Source organism: Scylla paramamosain, chromosome 1, assembly GCF_035594125.1.
Source record: "Scylla paramamosain isolate STU-SP2022 chromosome 1, ASM3559412v1, whole genome shotgun sequence".
In the NCBI taxonomy this organism is placed as follows: domain Eukaryota; kingdom Metazoa; phylum Arthropoda; class Malacostraca; order Decapoda; family Portunidae; genus Scylla; species Scylla paramamosain.
Genome location: NC_087151.1, coordinates 3,606,154 through 3,624,618, shown reverse-complemented (window position 1 = coordinate 3,624,618; position 18,465 = coordinate 3,606,154). Strand labels below are relative to the sequence as shown.

The window sequence follows — 18,465 nt, the reverse complement described above, 5'->3', positions numbered from 1 at the left end:
ACTGGTTTTGTTTAAGTTATAAGTACAAAAGGGAAATGAGAGGGAAGGTGTATTAACCATACGTAGAATATGCAGATCAGATGATAGACGGTATGTTATATAAATTTTGAAAATCAAGAGGGAGCAGAATATTTAAAGAAAATACAGTAATAATTAACAGAGAGAAAGAAGTGATAAACTGAAAATGTCGGGTTAAGCATCAGCCACATGTAATGGAAAGCTTTGTATAGCGCATGACAAATATTTTTAAAGTGACAGAAATCATTAGGTTCTTATGGATGTTTTTCCTACTGATGATGCAAAATCTTGATTAAAATATCAATAGAATCTTAAAAGAAAAAAAAAATCTTAAAAAATCTTGGTCTTTATATTAGAGTCTATTACATGGTTTCGAGGTGAAAATCTGAAATATGTAAGAAAATAATAGGCAGGGTCGATGAATAAGCTCAAGGAAACAAAATCGTCAAGATCAAGATCATCAAGATCGCTCACAACCCCAACACTTCACCGTCAGCACTCGTTGTCCATCAGTCTGTTGGACAGTGACAGTGCTATCATGTCATCAGCTGATTGGGAAGAGGTGAAACGTCTGGCCGCTGATCTTCAGCGAGCCCAGTTTGCTTCAACACTCCAAAAGTAAGACAAAAGTGTGTTATATATTCAAAACATGATGTATATATATTACGATGGGATTGAGCTGTATGCCAGCTGGTAACTCAGGATCTTCGTTATGTTCATTTGAGTGGCAATATATTTGTTGTTTGACGCACCAGGATCACTGTAGAGTCTGCTTTAACTTAATGACTGAGTTGGTTTGGTAAATAACAACGTCTAATTCATCCCCCTTTTCTTCTCAGTATACAAGCAAATACCCAAAGGGTTGACAAGGGTCAACACCAAACCACATAATAATCTCTTAGGAGGTGGGAAGAGGAACAAGCCCTCCTCCCACCAGCATAAGTTTCTAACATCCGTCCATAAGTCATTGCAATATCAGATGGTTATTTGTTGGTACTGTGGCCTCCTCACAGCTTACTAATTATGAGATGAAGCCATTTTGTTGTGGTAGATTTCAGTGCGTTTTGAATAGAAATGTTAACATTTTTCAGCAGAATCACCTTTTATTAAAATGATGCTGACATAATATGTTTAACACATATCTAGCAGTCAGGTTTGTAACTTGGAGTACCTCAGCTGGATTCAGTCATTTAATATCTCATATTCCCCAAACTTGTTCCACATACAAAGGAATCACCACTGCCACAATGTGTTCTGTGTGCAAAGGAGACATTAGTGAAGATTGCAGTATATTGGTAAGACTGGACTGTACAGGGTAGTGGACGACAGCTGCACGTCTGAGCATTGTGGCAGGGCACTGCCGACTGACTGCATCACTAGGGGACGCTAGCACACTGTGACAGGCTGCCAGAAGTAGTTTACAAAGAGGCAAACACAAACTGTCATTTCACAGTCTAATAATTGAACTGTCAAGGTTATTATCATGTTAAATCAATGCTAATGTAATGAATTGTGAGCCCCCTTAAATATTAGGAATTAAATATTATGAGTATTTCCAAATTTACTCATAGTTATTTATCAAAAAACTCAGAATGAAGAAGTCTTTATGATAAGATGGACAAAAATTTAGGATCTGGGGACAGCTATATATGGAAATAATACCTGTCTGCCATATCACTCTTCAATCACTGGGGGAAGCCTTTGATCTGCAGGGACGTTATACATGCTAAAGATGATTAGTTCAATTTGTGGTTTCATCTTTCTGATCGATATCTTGTGTCCCAAATGTTTTTCTGTTGATTTAGGTTTACTCACCTGGTTGGCAATCCTAGCTAGTCAGGTCATTTGAGGACAGGCTCTGGAATGTAAGATAGTTTATAGATAGGGGTTTCTCAGGCAGCCATACTATATACGTGGTAAAATAGCAGTTAATCTTGAGCATGAACATGCACAGAATGTCAGCTGGAAGGTGTATCCTGTTTATCATGAAGATGCTACCATACTGTACAGCAATGGGAAGACATAAAAGACATAAGCATATCAAGCAGCAAAGTGTAGAGCAAATGCAGGATAGAGATGAAAGATGGCTACTTGGGGAAGTTGTGTATAACTTTCCCCAAGGACTGTTTAGAGAGTGTATTGAAATACATGTATGAAATCTAAAATAGCATCAGGCAAATATTCTATAGAGTGACATGGAAGAGAAAAGTAATGAGGTATACTGTCAACAGAGCTGTATACATATGTGAGCTTGAACCTATGGCCTTGAGTATCCACATAAGGTGCCCAGATGTCACCTGTGGTAATTGATTGCTCAGTGGAAGATTTTCCTATAGTATTTGATTAAGTTTTTACAGTTAACTTTCTTTCAAATCAGGTAGTCAGTTTTTATTTATTTATTTATTTATTTTTTTATTATTATTAATTTCAGATACAGATTAGATTTAATTATGGAGAAATGGTTGAATAATAATGTTCCCAGATATCATAAAAGTGTTATTACTCTTAATTCATAAAAGCATCTTATATCCATATAAAACATTGCTTATCAAGGATCTCATTGTTTGGCCAAGATAGAAAGGGTTTTCTGCATAACCTGCCAGTCAAAGATAAGTCACTTCAGTGATGCAGTAAATCCTTAACATATGGAGATTTTCTGATTTAAATTTAGTTATCTTTCAGACTGGAGAACTGTTGCTTTACATATGTAGTGCAAAAACATATATTTTCTAGGCTGGCAAAGTGCAACTTTGTTATATACACAAAGACTTTTGTGTTAGATTTCGCTTTATCAGAAATATTTTCCAGGTTGTCAGAGCGCAACTTTGTTGAAATAATCAGCAAATTAGGTGAATTGGGATTATTAGATGTTTACCATACAAATGATGGTAAAGAGTACATCACCCCTGCACAACTGTCAAGAGAGATTCAGGATGAAGTTTTCCTTCATGGAGGTTTGTTTGTTGTTTATACTTATTATATATATATATATATATATATATATATATATATATATATATATATATATATATATATATATATATATATATATATATATATATATATATATATATATATATATTGACATATACAGCATAACAAAACAGTCATGGTTCTTTATGTTGTTTGAAAAATACAATGTGACTAGTATAAGACTCTATGCAGGTGCAATCTGCTTCAAATTATGAAACTGACAGGTTATCTTAAAAACATCTCATTTACAGGAAGGGTGAATTTGGTTGATTTGGTAGATACACTGTGTGTTGATCACAGTGTGATAGAGAAGCGTGCCTCCCTGCTTGCCCACTCAGACTCCAGCCTTTGTTTTGTGTTGGGTCAGCTAATCAGCAAAGACTATCTGGATTCTATTGCTGAGGAGATCAATGAAAAGCTCCAGCAAGATGGCTCAACCACAATTGCAGAACTTGTTAAACATTATGAATTGCCTGGAGATTTTATGTTGGAAGTGAGTATGTCATTGATTTATTGTGCTGAAACACTGAGTTTATATTTACTGATACAGGTAATCTGCTTTTGCTGGTTAGGCAAAAACAAGAGGAAAAGCCATTTATTATTTACTTATCTACCTATTTGTTTATATATTTATTTTTTTAATTATTATTATTATTATTGTTATTATTTATTATTATTATTATTTTTTTTTTTTCATTAACAGGTCATTGTGGAAAGGCTTGGAACCATTATACAAGGACAACAAGATACCAATGACCCAACAGTCATATTTACTGATGCTTTTGTAGCCAGACACAAGGCTCACATTAGAGGAGTATTGAGTGCCATCACCAGGCCTACACAGGTGTCAGCTATTCTTGCTCAACATGGATTCCAACAGAGATTATTCTTCAGTATGTATTGTGGAGTATTTTAGTTCTTTTTCTTGGTATAGGTCTTTAGAGGTACAGTTTGTTGTCAAATCATTTATTTTCATTTTGGTAATGTATGTATTTCAGGTGCTATATATTGAACTATAGATTATCATTCAATTTTATTACTATTTCATTGTTGTGCTTCAGAACTGTAATGATATTAAAATCCCAGGTGTGGCAGAGAAGCTGATCCTCAGTGGCCGAGTGCCTGGAGTTCTCAGTGGAGGTCGTCAAGTACACAGGGCCATGTACATACCCAGCATATACTCCCGCACACAGAATGAGTGGGTGGATAATTTCCTGAAACAAAATGGATATCTTGGTAAGTGTAATGTTTTCAAAATAAGTGTATAAGGAAGAAATACCTTAAAATGTATTACTTTTACTGAAATTGACATTGGGTAGATTTGTGCTGCAATCTTTTGTATTTTATGATGTGTAACGTATATAAAATTTTGAGTTTTTGGACTGTACTGAACTTGTAATTGCCGTGTTGTGATGTATTTAAGGAAAGTATATATGGTAGTAACTCTTATTTTATTTTAGATGATTCAGCCAAAGGCACATTGGATATTAACAGCATCCAGCTCCCAGTCCATAATATTTCATCAGTGGCACTCAGCTGTAGTTTCATGTTTTTTCACTTTCAAACTTCTATGTGTTCCTGTGGTGACATGAGCCTCACATCACCAATGGTCTTACCAGTTGTTGATGGCACAATTGAAAACAGAATGGCATGGAACTCTGCTGTTGATATGCTTAGAAGAATACAGCTTTGTGAAAACACTTACATTCTTCTTGAGCTGAAACTTTTTTGTTCAGATATATTTGTGCATTGCCAGTGTAGTCTGGCTTAATTAGTATTTATTTGTTATGACTGAGTGAGTAGGAAAGAAAAAGCAAGTATGACATTCCCATCATCCTACAACATTATTTTCATCTAATCATGCTGTTACCAGCCTGATATTCTTTATTTGTACAACAGATTTTGAAGCTCTCCGCCGCTTGGATATCAGTGACCCTGAGAGCCACATCCGCCGCCGCTTTAAAGATGAGGATCTGACCTTTGTAGGAAACGTGTGTGTGGGGCCAAGCCTTATTGATCAGATAGATGCTGCCATTGATGATGCTCTGGTGTCTGGCAGCTGGGTGGATATTTATGTAAGTATGAAATTTTATGTCTAACTTAGTTGTAGTGATGAACTGATCTGATCATAATAAAGGTTAGATATTCTCCATTCTAATGGTGTTTGGGGATATTGCTTTTGCAACTGTACTGCAGGATAGTTGACTTTTTGCCACTACCTCATCTTCATTACATCCAATCTCCTCTTCTCTCTTACATTCATGTTCCTCATTTCAGCTGTTTACAATACAGTTGGTACCACCACTCCTTGGTTTTGGTCAGAAGAGGAGAGAGCCCACATGTAGGCTTCGTCAAGTCTTAAAACCATGTAACTGTCTAAAGTATGCTTACTGCTGCTGATGATGGTGGTGGTAACTTGATATGTAAAATTTCTGTACTGTTTCCTTTAGTAAAAAACCTAAGCTCCAGGTAATCATAAAACTAATTTTGTATCTAACTGCATGTGTATGATTTTCATGTATATCAGGTACTTTTGAATATTTTCAAAATCTCTCTCTCTCTCTCTCTCTCTCTCTCTCTCTCTCTCTCTCTCTCTCTCTCTCTCTCTCTCTCTCTCTCTCTCTCTCTCTCTCTCTCTCTCTCTCTCTCTCTCTCTCTTTTTTTATGATTGAAAATAATGTATATTTTTTCAGCCACTGTTACCTACAGTGTTTAGTCCAGACGTGGGTCACCAGCTTGTGGACATTGCCTTGAAACGGAGACAAGACAAAAAATCTACAGCCCACGCAAAGGTCTTCTCTGATACTATTGTTGTCAGTGACCAGCTGCTGACTAAACTCTCCAACCATTTACAGCAGATGATGCCCAAAAAAGCCAAGGAAGTGGTTGAAAAGGGAGCATTTAAAAAACAAGTATGTTTTCAAACTATAAGGTTTTAATTATAATCAGCAGTCTCATCTTTACAACTAGGTATTTTCATACGAGTATGCATTCTATATACTAACAGTTAGCCAAATCTTACTATAATCAGATAAGTTTTGCAGTTCAGCATATGAAATTAATTTATTTCATCATCTGAGGAGGGATTCTCTGGTGTCAGGACTGGACAAGACAACCAAATAGAAGTCTTAGGTTTTATCTCTTTTGACCAAAGCACACCAGGATCAGATTTTTTCTTTAAGTTTGAGACTCTGTGGGTGGGACACTAATGACACTTGCCCCATCCTTCTGACTATTCACATCAGCACTACTCCTAAGTCTCCTAACTCTTTGTCCCTCCATAGACATACTGTTGTCCCTTCAGCTTCCTCAGCCCAAGATATTAGTGATAATATGTTCAGTTTCCACTCTGAATTTTGAAGAATTTTTGGCTAAAATTAAGTGTCCAAGAAGTGCTTACTAGAGAATAAAAGTTATAACAATGACAAGATGGCTCCATGACACTAGAGACTCTTCCTTTGTCTCATTGTTCTTCGCTCTCCTCTCCTATAGGTTTTAATATTTACTTTGCCTTCCCTTCTCCTTTTTTGCTATTCTACCTATTCTAAACTCCCCTTGGCCTGTTTTCATTAAAATAACACAGATTCTAGCTAGTCATGTCAAGTTGCACACAATTTGAATAGGAGAGTGGTATGGAAATTGGGAGATTTTTGGAGTAACCGGTGCAAATACTATATATATATATATATGTATATATATATATATATATATATATATATATATATATATATATATATATATATATATATATATATATATATATATATATAGTATATGCCATACCATTCATTAGCTATCTATGTGCATATGTGCTGACAAAATGAACATTTTCCTCAAGGTTGCTACTGGAAAGGTCAAACAACATGAAGAAGATTTTGGCAAAAACAAGAAAGAAGATCGTCGTAAAAAAGCAGCTTCTGGCAAGTCTGGTGGAGGTACACAGGGAAGAGAAACTAAAACTAAAGCAACAAAAAACAAAGGCAGAGGAAGAAAAGGAGGTGGGGGTGCTCATGAATCTGATTCTGATGATGACCATCAGAAAGGCACTGGTGCCGGAGAATCTCCTGCTGTAGAGTTCCTTTCTGTTGATGACATGCAGACTGAAATTACTAATTTCTCAGAATTAGTTGATTGTCCCGAAGAACTAGTGGAGGAGCTAACCAGCCACTTGCATAACCCCCTAACCAAGCAGTTTCAGGAGATTGCCAAATCAGTGTTTATGGCAACTGTTGCTGTAGGAGGTGATGCAAGAAGGAAAACTCACCAGCAGTTGCAAGACAAAGTATCAGCTCTGCTTACCACTATCAAGTTGTCAGAGAAAAGCATTAAGGTATGTGAAGGGTAGTTGAAGGATTATGGACATAATTTAAGTTTTGAAGCAGGTTTTGAAGTAGAAGTAAATTCACAAATTTTCAAGACTTATGGGACATCTACTTGACATATTACAACATTAAGACATGTTATTAAGTGGTTTGTACAACATTAAGACATATGTTATTAAGTGGTTTGGCATATAGAGAAGTTGAATAGTGAAGAGTTTGTATATGAGTGAAAAAGAGGATCCTAGCAGGAGAGGAAGCCCAGTTGGAAGGTGGAAGGAAAGGGTATGGGAGTACATAATTATGTGAAGGAGGCGGTTGTAAAGAGGAAGGATTTGAACAAAGAGGGAATGTTTGGGTAAAGGAAGGTGGAGGCTCTTCTGTTATGCAATGCTCCCAAAGGCAATAAAACATCAGAGACAGATACATGAAGACATACATACTCTACAGGGAAAATAACTCAATTTGTCATTCATATTTTATGTTCTTTCACTTCAAGTGGCAGTCCTGCTGCTCTTCTCTCTTAAGTTGTTTTTTAACTGATTCATAGTTTGAGACAATCACTGTTCCTATTAGTCAGTAGTATTACCCCACAAGGTAATACTACCTTGGCTTCTACTCATCTTATTGCTCCTCTTTAATGTGTGCAACTCAGATGCCTTTTTTCTTTGAACTTCTTAGAGGCAGCCAGAAAAGAAGAGTCCATTTGTTCCTGTATTTTCATCTAAGTACTCTTCTTATCTTTCTTTCCTTTAGAAAATCCATCATCTATTTTAACAAATTTCCTTAAACTTCTCATTTATGTTGTAATTTCTTTCTAAGCATTGTGAGAAATTCTGTCAAGATTTTTTCTCTCTCCTCTCCAAAGTCCAGAGTCTACTCATCACATTCTTTGATATAATCTTTCGGATAATGTCAATTAAAGCTCAGAGAACTGTTGGGCCCGATCTTCCCTTCTTTTTCCAGAATTTTCTACATTACCCTTCTTTATGATACAGGTTTGTAGTATAGAGAATCTTGTCTGTTTCTTTTTAAATATTATAACTATTTGCTCTTTTCCAGCTCTTGGATAATTTTCCTTGTTATGTATTGATTCTTGAAGTGGTATTATGTTTAGTGGCTTACTTGGTTCCTTACCACATTCATTCACTATTCATCAAATATCTCACTTAGTCCACTTGCCTTGCTTTCATCTATAAAGTTAAATTAGTCTTTGTCTCTCTAAGGTCATATTTTGTTTTGCTTTAAATGTATCAAACACATTAGATACATTTTCTTTATATATATATATATATATATATATATATATATATATATATATATATATATATATATATATATATATATATATATATATATATATATATACTCTACCTTGGACGATTCTGGGCTTGTTTCTCCCTCTCCTCCACCCTCTGACTACTTCATGCCACGTATTAAAATTCTTCGTAATGATGTTTTCCATGCCCTCGCTGGCCTAAACCCTCGGAAGGCTTATGGACCTGATGGGGTCCCTCCTATTGTTCTCCGAAACTGTGCCTCCGTGCTTGCACCTTGCCTAGTCAAACTCTTTCAGCTCTGTCTGTCAACATCTACCTTTCCTTCTTGCTGGAAGTTTGCCTACATTCAACCTGTTCCTAAAAAGGGTGACCGCTCTAATCCTTCAAACTACCGTCCTATTGCTTTAATTTCCTGCTTATCTAAAGTTTTTGAATCTATCCTCAACAGGAAGATTCTTAAACATCTATCACTTCACAACCTTCTATCTGATCACCAGTATGGGTTCCGTCAAGGCCGCTCTACTGGTGATCTTCTGGCTTTCCTTACTGAGTCTTGGTCATCCTCTTTTAGAGACTTTGGTGAAACTTTTGCTGTTGCCTTGGACATATCAAAAGCCTTTGATAGTCTGGCACAAAGCTTTGATTTCCAAACTACCCTCCTACGGTTTCTATCCTTCTCTCTGTAACTTCATCTCAAGTTTCCTTTCTGACCGTTCTATTGCTGCTGTGGTAGACGGTCACTGTTCTTCTCCTAAATCTATTAACAGTGGTGTTCCTCAGGGTTCTGTCCTGTCACCCACTCTCTTCTTATTATTCATTAATGATCTTCTAAACCAAACTTCTTGTCCTATCCACTCCTATGCTGATGATACCACCCTGCACTTTTCCACGTCTTTTCATAGACGTCCAACCCTTCAGGAGGTAAACATATCACGCAGGGAAGCCACAGAACGCCTGACTTCTGATCTTTCTAAAATTTCTGATTGGGGCAGAGCAAACTTGGTATTGTTCAATGCCTCAAAAACTCAATTCCTCCATCTATCAACTCGACACAATCTTCCAGACAACTATCCTCTCTTCTTCAATGACACTCAACTGTCCCCCTCTTCTACACTGAACATCCTTGGTCTGTCCTTTACTTATAATCTGAACTGGAAACTTCACATCTCATCTCTAGCTAAAACAGCTTCTATGAAGTTAGGTGTTCTGAGACGTCTCCGCCAGTTTTTCTCACCCCCCCGGCTGCTAACTCTGTACAAGGGCCTTATCCGTCCATGTATGGAGCATGCTTCACATGTCTGGGGGGGTTCCACTCATACTGCTGTTCTAGACAGGGTGGAATCAAAAGCTTTTCGTCTCATCAACTCCTCTCCTCTAACTGACTGTCTTCAGCCCCTCTCTCACCGCCGCAATGTTGCATATCTAGCTGTCTTCTACCGCTATTTTCATGCCAACTGCTCTTCTGATCTTGCTAACTGCATGCCTCCCCTCCTCCCGCGGCCTCGCTGCACAAGACTTTCTTCTTTCTCTCACTCCTATTCTGTCCACCTCTCTAACGCAAGAGTTAACCAGTATTCTCAATCATTCATCCCTTTCTCTGGTAAACTCTGGAACTCCTTGCCTGCTTCTGTATTTCCACCTTCCTATGACTTGAATTCCTTCAAGAGGGAGGTTTCAAGACACTTATCCACCAATTTTTGACCACTGCTTTGACCCTTTTAAGGGACTGGCATTTCAGTGGGCATTTTTTTTTACTAGATTTTTGTTGCCCTTGGCCAGTATCCTTCCTACATAAAAAAATATATATATATATATATATATATATATATATATATATATATATATATATATATATATATATATATATATATATATATATATATATATATATATATATATATATATATATATATGGTGTCCAGGGAGAAATGTCATATATTCTCAGAAATGAAAGATCAAGGCATTCTAAGTCAAAAATATATCTATGATCAGATGCTTTAATGCCATAGTTAGAAATTATAGGACATTTAAATATGAACACACATTAATTGCAAATGGCTGCACACAGGCCGTCCCACATCATCCAGCTGATCGCTGTTGCCATATGGAGTTTGTTATGTTTTAGCTATTATTTACTGCAATGATATGTTGCATTCTTGAATTCAGTTATATTTTTGTTTATGAAAACCTTGATGTGTAATCAGGTAACATCCTCAAGATGCCAACACTCGCCTTTGCTGTCTTCTCCTTCCCTTCCTCCCTCTCGCCAATTCATAGCATATTCATATTAAGATGCATTGTAACTTATAAACCATGGTGTTAAAAGCTTTTGACCATAGAATACTTCTTACTTAGAATGACATGATCTTCCATATCTAAGAATATATGACTTTCCTTATATATATATATATATACGAGTATATATATATATATATATATATATATATATATATATATATATATATATATATATATATATATATATATATATATATATATGTATATATATATATATATATAGACACACACACACACACACACTGGAACCTGTTTTTAAACTTAATTCGTTCTTGAATGCTGTTCGAAATCCAAAATGTTAGAATACCAAAACTATTTTTCCCATAGGAATCAGTGTAAAATAGATTAATCCATTCTTAGACACCTGTTCACTATGTCTTAGTGAGTAATGACTGATGCTCCCACTGTTAAGATGGCTGCTCCACAATATCTCCAGCTTTTTTTTTTTTTTTTTTTTTTTTTTTTTTTTTTTAACAGAAAGGGTGTATTGAATGAACTTAGTGATACAAAACTCAGCAAAAGATATTCTTTAGACCATGCAGGCATTCTCTTTGTCACCAATCAAGTGAGGGAAGCCTTAGAGTGACACAGAGAGGAGCAACCCACTCACTGCCAAAATGAAGGTGATCATAACACTTAGACATCTTGCTGCTTGGAAAAGCTACTGGGAAAATGCAGTTGTGCACTAGTGATGGCATTATGGGTCATAAGAGAGTTACAGGAAGCTTGGGATTACTCCTGAGGCCCAAACCTTGTTTGTTTTACATCAAGGTTCTTCAACAGGATCACATTTAACTTATTTCAAAGGCTGAATTACTGTCTTACCCTCTGTGTCTCTCCTCCAAATATATATAAAAATTAAGGAAATATTTGTAGAGACTATAAATTAGTAATAAATGGCAGCTTTTACTATGTCTAGTATTTGAAATCAAGAAACTTTGTTCAAAAACTGAATTATGGTACAGTAACTGAAGCAGTTACAAGTTAAAATTTTTGTTTGAAAACTGAGGTAACCATATATATATATATATATATATATATATATATATATATATATATATATATATATATATATATATATATATATATATATATATATACATATACATATATATATATAGTAAATAGAGGACATACATTTGATGTGAAACCACTACTTACTTCTTTTCATCTCAGTTGTTGTGTTAGAGATGTGTATTTTATGATTTCTTACATATTTCACATCTCAATTGTTGGTTACTTGCATTAGCATCATTAAACACTATTTGCCAATGTGACATGGGACTTGTTTTGTGTGGCAGAGGGCCTGTTCCTGAAGTTAGGGCAGGATCTTTAGGACAGATAACTTTATTTTTCTTCTGATGCAGGTTTTTGATGATGAGAAACAAATGCAGCTGAAGAAACATCTACTGAAGACACAGTGCACAGAGCTGGTCAATGAACTGGTTTTGTATCTTGCTGATGACAGCCTTATAGACATTGCAGAAAATAAGGACATTACACCTGAGGTAATTTTCTTGTGTGTAAACAGTAATAGAGATTAATGATAGTCATAGTGATATCATTAATAATAGTAATATTGATAATAATAATAGTAATAATAATAAGATAATAATAGTATTAATAATAATAATAATAATAATAATAATAATAGTGACAATAGTAATAGTAATAATAAAATTACAATTGTAATGATAATTATAATAATGGTAACAACAGTAATAATAAGAGCAGCAGCTACTTTTCTATTGTAAATTCATTTACTCAATTAAATGATCAGACTTTCATGTTAAGGTATCTTATATTGTGTACAGCGACATACACCTAACCACTGAAGTGTTAATAATGAAACAAGCTCCACATAAAAGATTACATTTATTTGATAATTACTCCATTGGGAAGGTAAGTAAAGGCTTACAAATGATGGAGAAATTTAGGATTCATCTTATATTTCAAATATTTTCTTTTATAGATCCGACTGAAAATTATCCACAAACTCCCAGAAGACACCAATGCTGCTCTTGTGAAGGTTCACAAGACTCTTACAGGATCCAGTCTAGAGGAGTTTTATGAGCATGTGGATGCAGCAATTGCAGCCACAGGTATTATGCTGAAGAAGAAGGATAACAAAAAAGACCGGTAACAAACTTCATTACTAAGTTATAGAGATATTAAATTGCAATGCCTAAGTGTGTAAGTGCATGAAATTACTGGGGTGAGTGCATAAGGGAAAGAACTGACATAGATGCAACACAGTATGGGTTTATACCAGGTGGGGATACAACTGATGCAATATTTACTAATAGCTTCAGGAGTAATGTTCTCCTTTAGGCATTTCATAGAAACACTGAGAAATTGATCTGAAGGAAGGATAAATTCCCCATAGGAAGCCCTCACCACGGACTAAACCCATGACTGGGAAAACAAAACACCTTAGATGTTAAAAATATAATAATCAAGTCACTGGATATTTTTTTTAGTTTTTATTTCAGAGATTACTACACAGGAGAAAGTTGGCACAAGTAAATAGTTGTTTTATTCATTAATTTTCTTTTTAGATATGTAGGTGCAAAGATAAAGTTCAAATTTTACTGTTAAAGAGTAGTAGTAAGTTTCTTGTTACTTGTTTATATGCCTCCACCATATCCACCCCCATTACTCTTATAACACTGAACTAGTTTATTAATCTTTGTACATATTGTGTGCTGCCTTGTATCAGATGGCATAGCATCTTGTCATAATAAAATAACCACTATGTAATGTTTATTTTATCTTTTATTTATCTATGTATTTAGGTAGTATATATTTATTTGTTTTTATTTATTTTATTTGTTTTTTGTTAATTTATTTGTTTTGCCAAACTAAAAAGCTTACTCCTTGTTATTGAGAAGCCACCCTGAGCATCGTCTCTCCTTTTGTTATGCTGTGTATATATTTTAAAAAGAGAATGATCATTATTTGTCTCTTCATTATAAACAAAACAAGTGAATTCCTGATTCAGTTGTGCTTAGTATATGCTACTGATTGAAAGAAACTAGTGTAAGTTTTTTTTTTCCAGTATACTGTCTCTCACCATTTGTTTCCATGATTTTTCTCCTCCAACAGGCAGGTTTTGGTCAGTCACCGTGCTGCTTTGCTGGAACAGCTAGAAGGCTCTCTTGATCCACCCCTCACCCTGCACCTGGCATGTTTGATCCTCTTTCAGACAGTCACTGGCAACATGCTTCATGCCTCAGGAAAGTTTGTGCCTCACATCTTGGCATATTTGAAAACACAGATGTCTACAGACAAATTTTCTGTACTCCATGATTACCAAGGTAAGTTAATTAAAGAAGTTATTGATATTTCATCATAAAAGAGGGGAGTGTAGTGCTGGCGTGTTTCATCTTAGATTTTTTCACAAACTAAGTCATAGAGACAATGCTTGCTCAGGAACTATGCCTCTGTTCCTTGGAAGTTTTGAATGCTGTGTAAGTGACATGTTTAACTGAGGAGGAACCTAGAAATTAGAGTATATAATGGGAACATTTAACTTAATTGCTAAGCTGTCATCTACACCTGCAATGATTTTTGTAAATGTAGGGCTTGACTTTTATACAAATGAGTAATGATCTACGACAGATTCAGAGGCAAAGAAGGCTGAGTTGAGCATCTTGATAAGGTATAGCTTTATCTTATGAACCAGTTGTATCTTTAAGTCACAATTAAGTATCAGAAAAGCTACCAATTTTCAGTCTAGATATGCTTGAGTAACAATCACAGATTTGTTTCTATAGTGGCCAACTGCTGTCAAAAAGTGTTACATATTACAGAAACTATATTGCTGTCATATGATAACATCAATTTTTGGTTGTTTCAGATCTAGTAATTAAATCGCTGATGAGCAAGAATGAAGCAGATGATGACTGTGGTGTCAAACTTCAACTTGAAGCTCTCACTCCTTCTGTCAAGGAGGTGGCAATCACCTTCAAGAAAGTAGCTGCCAGTGAGAATACAGAAGAATAATAGCTTAACTTCCAAATACTGTGTGCTGTATGTTAGGGTTTTGTTATTATGGATTTTGCTTCTCCTTGCTCTTTAAGTTGACATAATCTTCAGGCTGTAGTTATCTTCATGATTTACTTCATCCCTTTTATGAATAGAGTATGGTGTTTGTTTTTCTTTTTTAGATTTAGTCACCTATATCAAGCCTAAAAATTGCCATTTACTTATAATGCAGAAAATTATGAATAACAAGAATTTGGGATCGCACTGTACCACTTATTTTGGCTTATGTGGAGGGCTGGCTCACTTAACCCTCCAAAATAGATGCTTTTACCCCTAGAACAGCTACCACTTCAAAGAAAAAGTGTGCTCTGCTAAGTGACAGCTTTTGATTTCACATTGACATGTAAGTGACTGAAAAGTAGCATTGAGTCAATGAGTGTAGCTTTATGAAAACTGTAGAAGAATGACTTACACTTTGATTTACCAGCTAGAGGTATCATAAGTGCCTTGAATCCAGGCCCTAGGTAACTTCACAAAAACAAGGGACTGGCAGTGCATTTTCTGGTGTTCTAATTGAATGGTAGTAAGAATGTCTCTCTCATTTGCCTCCCACATCAAATGTCACAAATGTGTTTATTGATTATGGCTGTGATAGTTTGAGCATGATAACCAATTTAACCAAATTAACCTAGATCCTTAATAAGTGTGGTTTCAGGCAATTTTAATCCAGTCATGTAACAAAATTATTTACACCCATAAATCATTTTCAGCAGTTAAGGTAGCAACTCTGATTTTACATACACAAGAACCTCCATCCATATTTGCCTTACATATGTTTTTCTTAACATGGTTTTATATTACAAATAGTATTGTTATGAAACATCCTCATATGTTTGTTTAGCAAAGTATTCTTGTTTCTCTTAATAAAACCTAAAGGAAATAGAGCATTTGTTAAGAAGTGATAATTATGCCATGTCCTATCATGCTTACCATATAGAAACCTCTGTCAGTATCATTCTGTGTTAAGGCAACATTACTGTACACATAAAAATTATCTTTGGCTGAACATTTTTTTTTAGATGATGAGTGTGATGCTGTAGGTGCTTCATCTTTTCTTTAGTTGTTGTGATCTCTCAGTCAAGGAATTAGTGAGTTTTATCTTTGTACCAGAACTCTTAATGATTTTTCCCCTCATCCAAATCAATTCTTTTGGTTTCCCTTCTAATGTTTTCTATAATTTGCATATTTTATATTTAATATCTTCAATATTCTTGGTTAAATGTGTAGTTTGCTCTTATATTAATTTTTTGGTTGTAGTTTATATATATATATATATATATATATATATATATATATATATATATATATATATATATATATATATATATATATATATATATATATATATATTTTTTTTTTTTTTATTTATTTTTTTTTTCCTCTCTCTCTCTCTCCATTATAAGCTAGATAACATTCAAGGTTTAATGGTGTGGTGTATTTACTGTGAAGTCCTGTATAACATCTTTGTTGCATACTGTGGTGAATAATAAGACAGAGCTGTATATAAAACCAATAAATGCTCTTACTCATCACGTGACCATGTTAGTGATGAGTCAGACATCAGCTTACAAGTATTTATGTAGATAAAAGGAGACATCTGACAAAGAGATAGTTAATGCAATTTTCCAACAACATTGAAAATAGTACATATAATGACACAAAGTGAGCTAAGATGCTTGATTGTTTTTATTATTATTTATGTGCCTGCTTATTCATATTATGAAAATATAGCATATGGTACAGCCTTGTTGCATTTATTATATGCCAGTATGTATGGTATTGTATACTTTTGGTGTACATAGATCAGTAACAATTACATGTGGGATTATACAACTGGGGTGTATCTATATTTTTGCTATGATAATGTGAATAAGATATATAAGTGAAATATGTTTTAGGAAGTGCTTCAAAACATGGCTTATTTTCTCTAGGAAAATAATTCATACCTATTATATGTTTTAATGCTATGCATCTTGCAAGTGGGAAATGCCTTACACACAGGATATAAAGGATAAGACCATCTTTGGTGATGCTACAGCAGAATTGTTGACCTGTAGTTTTCAATTTTTTTATAAATGGTTCAAAATGAGCTTTATTCATTTTATTTATTTATTTATTTTTTTATTTATTTTATTTTTTTCAATGTCTACTACTACACTGAAAAAATAATAGGGGATTATTTACTGTACAGGAAACAGAGACAGTTTTAGGGCTGACATCTTTTAAGGAAGTCTATGGTTGAACTCAAGTAACATTTCCACTTGGGAGCAAGTGATGACAACAGTTGAACAGACAAGGATAGGAAGATGAAAATGCTGAGTTTAAGCTGGGATCATACTATCTGTTTCATATGTATATCTGTAGAGTGATGTCACTGATGACCAAGAATTGTGTACATGTACATTCCTTACTGATGACACACTCCAGTCTCTCTCTTCAGGTGGTGTCGTGTGCAAAAGTGTCTGTCTGTGCAGGAGTGAACCTTGTGCTCCACATCCTGCTATTATCTTTGTTCAAACTTGTGTGTGAAAGGGTCTATGGGGCTGATATCCCAACCAGAGCAAGCATGATCATCACTTATTGTGAGTGCATATAATACATCACCAGTAGTCTTATAATCTATTATTTATCGAATATTTGAAACCTCTGAGTACCTGTGACTCACTAGTTCCGCATGATATGGACATATCCAGGACTTTCACTTTTTAAATTAAATACTGTGAATTCCAAGTTTTTTTTGGCAGTGTAGGGTGTATTGGTTAAAGTAGGTCAATCTCCAATGCGAAGATGCTGATGTCCGCTCCGAAAATCTAAATAAAGTGTCATGTTACTTAATAATTTGATAACACATAGTGATTATGGTAACGCATATCAGTAAAATAAGGTCAACAATTTTGGCTGGAAGGAAAACATAGACTTACCTAAAATAAACTTGTAATAATGCAAAAATATAAGGTGCAGTCAACACCCCACACACTCATACTGGTTGTAGCTTCACATTTTTAAGAGAGAAACTGCAAAACATTGGGAGCCAGTAAGGATATCAGAGAGACAGGTGAGGGATGGACGTGTGAGCGGCAGGAGAGGTGTGAGCTTATGGGAAACTTAACACATACTCACACACTCTCACACACACACAACCCATTTTGACTTTACAAGAATAAAAACATTTTACCGCATTCAAATCTATCCGCCATTATCTGGTCTTGGTGTGATGAAAGAATAATTGAGGCAAAATATGGGCTGTCTTTTCGACTGAGGTCACCGCCATAGGCTGCCATGATGGTCTACCTGTCCGGGCCTGTCAGTGCTGTATTTTTTTTACATTTTAACTTTTATTCGGCCTATGTAGTATGTTTTTTTTTTTATGGTTTAAAAAATATTTAATTGCTTTTAAAGTGTCTTTCTTGATTCTGATGAAGTACATAAATTATGTTGAACTTGCTGATGTTTTTTTTTTTTTTTAATGTAAATATAGGCTTTTTTTTTTTGTTGAATTTTACATTACCTGGTAAATGACCTTTTTTTTA

The 18,465-nt window shown here is 34.8% G+C and overlaps 1 protein-coding gene across 1 annotated transcript; it reads left to right on the top strand.

The window, feature by feature from the left end:
* The first annotated feature begins 391 nt into the window (after nt 1-391).
* Nucleotides 392-15,815, top strand: LOC135116080 (E3 UFM1-protein ligase 1-like). Its single transcript, XM_064033324.1, has 12 exons — nt 392-636; nt 2,827-2,972; nt 3,243-3,484; nt 3,695-3,884; nt 4,078-4,227; nt 4,891-5,066; nt 5,685-5,903; nt 6,830-7,321; nt 12,256-12,396; nt 12,861-13,027; nt 13,994-14,205; nt 14,748-15,815. The coding sequence occupies exons 1-12, from the start codon at nt 437-439 to the stop codon at nt 14,891-14,893; spliced, it is 2,481 nt and encodes an 826-aa protein (XP_063889394.1). The 5' UTR covers nt 392-436; the 3' UTR covers nt 14,894-15,815.
* The last annotated feature ends 2,650 nt before the right edge of the window (nt 15,816-18,465 follow it).